This window comes from Pyricularia pennisetigena, chromosome 1, assembly GCF_004337985.1.
Source record: "Pyricularia pennisetigena strain Br36 chromosome 1, whole genome shotgun sequence".
Classification (NCBI taxonomy): Eukaryota; Fungi; Ascomycota; class Sordariomycetes; order Magnaporthales; family Pyriculariaceae; genus Pyricularia; species Pyricularia pennisetigena.
The window spans coordinates 5,278,986-5,285,530 of record NC_043740.1 but is presented as its reverse complement, the minus strand read 5'-3'; the positions used below and the strand labels follow the sequence as shown (position 1 = coordinate 5,285,530).

General features: G+C 54.3%; 3 protein-coding genes across 3 annotated transcripts; 2 read left to right on the top strand and 1 right to left on the bottom strand.

The window, feature by feature from the left end:
* Nucleotides 1–720: 720 nt before the first annotated feature.
* Nucleotides 721–2,442, top strand: PpBr36_07944 (uncharacterized protein; the record flags this gene model as incomplete). Its single annotated transcript, XM_029895077.1, has 1 exon — nt 721–2,442. One exon carries the CDS (start codon nt 721–723, stop codon nt 2,440–2,442), a length of 1,722 nt encoding a protein of 573 aa, XP_029748572.1.
* Nucleotides 2,443–2,800: 358 nt separating this feature from the next.
* On the bottom strand, nt 2,801–3,640 carry PpBr36_07943 (uncharacterized protein; the record flags this gene model as incomplete). The annotated part of the gene is made up of 2 exons (XM_029895076.1): nt 2,801–3,139; nt 3,260–3,640. 2 exons carry the CDS (start codon nt 3,638–3,640, stop codon nt 2,801–2,803), a joined length of 720 nt encoding a protein of 239 aa, XP_029748567.1.
* Nucleotides 3,641–4,819: 1,179 nt separating this feature from the next.
* On the top strand, nt 4,820–6,323 carry PpBr36_07942 (uncharacterized protein; the record flags this gene model as incomplete). Its single annotated transcript, XM_029895075.1, has 3 exons — nt 4,820–5,090; nt 5,204–5,649; nt 5,784–6,323. The coding sequence occupies 3 exons, from the start codon at nt 4,820–4,822 to the stop codon at nt 6,321–6,323; spliced, it is 1,257 nt and encodes a 418-aa protein (XP_029748566.1).
* Between the last annotated feature and the right edge of the window lie 222 nt (nt 6,324–6,545).

Below are 6,545 nucleotides of genomic sequence, written 5' to 3'. Positions count from 1 at the left end.
GAAAAAAAAAAAAAAAAAAAAAAAAAAAAACTCGAGAAAGCATCATGGCATCTATTCGTGGCTTGCGCGGGTGCAGTTTAATCATGATGATGACGGGAAAGTGGAGCAACAGCAAGTCAGCCAAGGCCTGTCCAAGATTCTCGACCCAAAAACCCCCCAGTCCCCAAGCAACTTGGGGATCCAGTTCGGTCCACATTTAACGTCACTTGGTGACGCAACGAATCGCCATAATGCCATTGCCCATCATCTCGACGAGGAGCAAAACATGGAAAGCGGCGGGCAATGGTAGTGGCGATCCTTTGATTTTCTGAACTGGAGGTGAGATGTCGCTCGGAACTCGGGAAGCAGCAGCTTGCGTGATGTGCACAATGTCCAACTTTGCTGGCCCACGCCTGGGAGCAGCATGAGAAATTCTGGGGCCTAATCAATCCATCCTGGCTCGGGGGATTGTGATGTCACCGACTTGTTGATTTTTACAGGCTCAATGTGATGGCGACCGAACATATAAGTGGCAGCAGTTGTTGCTCGGCAGAGTTTGATTTTGCCTTTTTCGACATGCACAACCAAACTCAACAACAACAATAACAAGATACCTATTTGCTTAGCGACATTACTTGCTTCAGCTTCAGCTTCAGCTTCAGCTTCAGCTTCAGCTTCATCTCTACTACTCACACCTCCCCAACTTTTTTACCTTAACTTGAACCAAAAGAAATAATCAACATGGGTCTCGGAACCAAGATCAAGAGTGCTCTGCACGGCGACGGTCACTCCCGCAGCGGATCGGCTTCTTCCTACGAAGATGGTCGTCTCCCTGGCTCATACCCCTCGGATGGCACCAACAACACCGCCACCAACCCGAGCACAACCGCCAAGCCAAGCACAACCAGCAACGGCTTGAACTCAACAACCAAGACCAACGATGTCAACACACACCCGTCTACCCTCAAGAAGGGCGGACACCACACCAAGACGGATTCCGGAGTTGACTTTGCAGACGGCCCGGGACGCAGCAAGGATGTCCACACCAACAACCTGACGGGCGGTGACTACCAGCGCCCTGTCAGCCGCGAGGGCGGCATCGGCAACATCGACAACCACACCTCGTCCACCAAGAAGAACGACCCCTACTGGGGCAACATCAAGCAGAGCGGCTACGAACGTGACCTGCCACACCGCCCTGCGAACCAGGTCGACCGTGATCTGAACTCTGCAGAGAATGGAGCGTACGGCTCCGGCCTGAACAGCAACACTCGCGACGGCATGGTCCACGACAACGCCCGCTCGAGCAACGCAGGCCCCCACTCCAGCAACATGATGAACAAGGCCGACCCGCGCGTCGACTCTGATCTGGACCACCGTGCTGCCAACGGGGCATACAATGGCACCGCCGGCAACAACTACAACCCGCGCGGCGGGTCCATGCTCCTCGACGGGACCACCAGCACTCAGGGTCTGGGTTCTACCAACCAGGGTCCCCACAACTCCAACATGCTGAACAAGGCCGACCCCCGCGTGGACTCGGACGTTGACCACCGCGCGACCAACAACTACGGCTCCAACACTACTGGTTACGGCTCCAGCATGCTCGGTAACGGCTCCAGCATGACCGGCAACGGCTCCAACACTACCGGCTACGGCTCCAACTCTCGCGGTGGTATGCTCGATGGCACCACCGGCACGCAGGGTTTGGGATCTACCAACCAGGGTCCCCACAACTCCAACATGCTCAACAAGGCCGACCCCCGCGTGGACTCGGACGTTGACCACCGCGCAACCAACAACTACGGCTCCAGCACGACTGGCAACAACTCCAGCATGCTCGGTAACGGTTCCAGCATGCTCGGCAACGGCTCCAGCATGACCGGGAACGGAACCGGCCGGGACGTTCACGGCACCAACCTCACCACCCACGGCGGCAGCAACGACATCAACGGCACCGCGGGCCGCCGGTCCGACCTGCACAACGTCGGCCTGGCGCACCCCAACGAGCCGGTCCTGGGCGAGCACCACGACGACCGCCTGCGCGCCCGCGACAACGGCTACAGCCCCGTGACCGGCGGCATGGGCGGCAGCAAGCCGCACCACGCCTCGCTGGCGGACCGCCACCACGAAGAGGATCTGCGCGACGCGGGCCTGTACAACCACCGCAACAGCCGCGGCAGCCACGAGGGCTACAACAGAAACGGCGGCGTGGGCGGTGCCGCCACGAACAACACGACCGACGGCAACGGCAACGTCATGTACGGCCGGAGCGCCAGCACGCGCAACTCGCCCCAGAACGGCAGCTTTGGCCACGGCGTCGGCGGCGGGCCCCAGCAGCAGAGCAGCGACTCCAACTCGTCGCACTTTGTGCCCAGGGTCATGCACACCTGCAGCAACTGCGGCACCGACAACGACATAAGCCGCTACTTCCGCTCCGACGTGTCGTACCGCCTGGGCTAGAGGGATGAAATGATTGTTTTAATGACCCGTTTTTTTTTTCTTTTTTTTTTTTTTTTTTTTCCTTTTGTTCTTTTGCTTTCCGCAAGCTGAACTTGGAGCGATGATTGTTTTAAGCGATTTCCCTAGAGATTGTATCATAGTAATACGGAAAAAAATGTTACAAGTAATTCTAGATTATATGAAATTACCTTGGATGGGCATGTCAAAGAAGTCACCAAGCAAACTCTAAATGGCCCCAAAATGGAAGAAAATCCTGAGTTGCGTTGATATTGTCCTATACGAGCAACAACCTCGTTTGTATCTGCCATAATTGGCATGCCTTGCCTCGTCGCCGTGAAATACCTTTCGGGAGCCTAGACTAGACGAAGCGGGCATAGACGCTTACAATCGCCCCAACCAGCTCTTGGGGAACTCCGATGAATGGACAATGTCCAGAGTTGACCATGGCAGTAATCGCATCGGGACCAAGCTGCGAAGCCATTCGTTCCTGGAGCGGCAGCGGCACAGCGTTGTCCTGGGAGCAAAAGACGTATCCACACCTGACACCGTTCGACCAAGGTTCGTAGCTGGCCGGGCTGGAGAACAACTTTATGGAGGTGTGTGTCATGTCGTTGCAGCTCTGCTCCTGCGTCGGGCCGTCCAGATCGTTGAAAGCCACCTGCGGCAATAGCACGGGGTTCACCAGCACGCGATCATCCTAAACAAGGGGTTTTTTTTTTTGTTTTTTTAAACACGGCCAATGGCCCAATGATGATGTGTCAGCCAATCAGCAGCTTAACCGTCGAGAGATATTAGAAAAGAAAAACCAAGCACTCACCATCACCTCCATCCAATCAAAAGGCCTTCCGCGTAGCATGTCCAGCAGCGAGCTACCCCTGGGCACCATGAAGGCGGTGACGTAAACGACTCCAGCCACATTCCCCACGCCCTCGACGGCACTGCTCGCGACCAAACCCCCAGCGCTGTGGCAGACCAGCAGCGCATCTTGGTCCTCTTCTGCCAGGCGCCCTAGCACGTCGCGGACGGCGGCAACATCGTCTTCGAGGCTTTTGAGCGGCAGCTCCGTGCCGCCAACCGTGGGGAGGGACACAAAAATGGCTTTGAAGCCGGCCGCCTCTAGCTCCCGGATGAAGCGGTCCCACGCCACTCGCTTCTGCCAAGCGCCTGGGATGATGACAACTGTTGTACCCTTCGACATGGCTTTTTTTTTTTCTTCTTTTGTTTTTTTTGAAGGGATTGCTTTGGAACTTTTTTTTTTTTGTTTTCTCTGTCTTTGGTTTCCTTGTTAATGGGGTAAGGAATAATTTCGATTCAACGAGGTAATCAATCGGCCCCGGCTATGAATAGCCCAAAGGTCCTTAGCTGATGGCGATTTTTCTTTTTCTTCTTTTTGCCCAGCGGAGGAGGCGCGCAGCATGCAGGGGCAGTCGGGTCTAGACTTGCAAACGACGAGGGCTAAGGTAAGGCATGTTGCAGTAATTAGCTAGGGCAGACAGAGAAAAAAAAAAAAAAACGTAAATCCACCCGGCGTGAAGATGGGAAACCTTGTTTTATAGCCATGACCATCCTCGGGTGTCCCTCGTTGGACATAACACCTGTTTGCTTTCCTGGAAATTCGCTTGGCAGATGCCACTCTTTTACGACGATGACCGGCACTAGGTTGTGGAAAAGAATCGACGGTTAATCAAATCATCTCTCATCCGTATTACTGACTTGTTTTTTTTTTCACCCACCACACGAGCAAAGAAGGGAGGCAAACTCTGGGAAAAAAAAGAAGCAATCTCGGCTCCTGCCACTGGTTCGGCAAAGGACCCCTGAACAAGCAAAAAAGCAAACCCGAGCTTTTTCAGCTCTGAAACGCCCACGGAGCGCTGCAAATTTCCTACGCCTGATCATGGTCTGCATTGCCGGGATACGGAGCCCAAGGTCTGCGAAAGAAAAACCCCTAGGCAGCTGGAACACCATCCCTAGGTAGCATACTCCCATACCCTTGAAGGCGACATAATACCACCAAATTACAGCCATTGAAAAAGCAAAAAAAAAGCAACGCTGGGTGGCTCACGTCTGGGGTTGACTTTGCATGATATCAAGGACGACCAACCCCCCTTTCGCCACTGGCATGGAAGGTTTTGAGAAGTCAGACCGCGGGGCAGCCGTTTAGATTTCTCGACATTTTCCGGTGCCATTGTCGACCTCGTCTGGGCCATCTCAGCCGCCTAGCTCTATCGCATTTCTGAACAAGTCTCTGGGGGGGAACAGAAAAAAAAAAAAAAAAAAGTTCCGACTCTTGTTGACCAAAGAGGTATCAGGCCAGGGACCTCGTGAATCAAACTACCGTCCAACGCTGGGTCTTGCGAACTTGTTCAAAAGCCGAACTATGCCTGGTCTTTTCCGCAGATACGATGAGGCCCTGGCCAGAGAGGAGTACATGCAGCACTTGAGGAATGTCGCAGCCACACAGAACCTCTCGGAAGACACCAGGCAGCGGTCGTTGGGCTTGACGATAGGCTTCACCGTCTTTGCGACGGTTGTCGTCGCCATGCGTTTCCTCGCCCGGAGGAAGCAAGGGGCAGCCATCATGGTGGATGACTGGCTGACTGTGGTTTGTTTGTTGGTGCTGTTTGGTAACATGGCCATCAACATCTGCCGTAAGATATTCTTTTATCTCTCACTCTCTCTCGCTCTCTCTCTGCAAAAGTTTCAGGACTGACGCGCAAATGAAAACAAAAAAAAAAAAAAAAAATCACTTCGTTCCAACTAGTCATCAACATCGGCGTCGGTTTACACACGGGATCTCTAACCTACGACCAGCTGGCCGCAATGAACAAGGCGCTCATCGGGGCAGAGATCCTCTACTTTACGGGCGTCAACATGTTCAAGATCTCGCTGCTGTTCCTCTTCATCCGCATCTTCCCCGTCGCGAGCGTTCGCAAGTGGGCCTTTGTCTTTGGCGGCATCTCGACGGCCTGGAACGTCGCGTGCATCTTCTGCGCCATCTTCCAGTGCCTGCCGCAGGAGAAGCTGTGGAAGCCGTGGCTGCAAGGCGGCTGCATCGACCTGTTCCTGACGCAGCTGTGCGTCAGCGTGCCCGTCATCCTGCTGGACATTTGCATCCTGCTGCTGCCGCTGCCCCAGGTCTGGAGGCTCAACATGAACAGGACCCAGAGGGTGTTTCTGACCATCATCTTCCTGCTCGGGTCGTACGTTGTGTTTACGAGCATCTACCGCTTCATCATCTTTTTGGGCTATAACAATGATGATAATTCATGCAAGTATTTTTTTTTTTTTTGGCAAAAACAAGAAAAGAAAAAAAAAAAACCATTACACACATAGACTTGAAGCTAACAACACCCCCTTCCAAATCCCTTCAAACAGACACACTCGGAGACGGCATCGCCTGGAACATAATCGAGATCAGCAGCGGCATCATATCCGGCTGTCTGCCAACCCTGGGGCCCTTGGCCCGGCCCATCTTCAAAGGCCTGACGAGCATCACGAGCATCAAGGCCAGCAAGTACGGCAGGCCATCCAACGCGGGCTACTCCAAAGACGCCCGGTGCAACACCGACGTCGCCACGGGCGGCCACGGCAGCAGCAGTCGCCACAACAGGAACCGGAGCAGCCTCGGCCTGACGGCGTCGTCGTCGTCCCACGCCCACTTTGGCTCCGGGGACATGCTGGCCGCAGCGCAGGCCGACGACCATCTGGAGCTCGACGCCATCAGCTCGCACACCAGAGGCGCCAGCGGCGACGGGTTCCACGGAAGCCTGGACTACGGCCTGTCCGAGGCGGGCGGGAGGAAGGACTCGCAGATCGACTGGGTCATCCACGAGATAGACGAGGGTGGGAGCAGCGAGGGCCATCAGACCGCTACAAAGTAATGGCTACCCGCGCGACAGCAGGCGCCTTGCTTCTTGCTTGGGCCGTAATGAGTAATTATATGATATATCTAATAGACGACCCGCTTTTATGCGTTGATTGGCATTCTTCAGGGCTTGCTCAAGTAGCAGTGGCTGTTCTTGGTTTTCACAATCGTTTTATATTTGCCGGCACTAATATAACTGAGAAATAAACCACCCCTGATTCAAGTCATCAACTGGCTA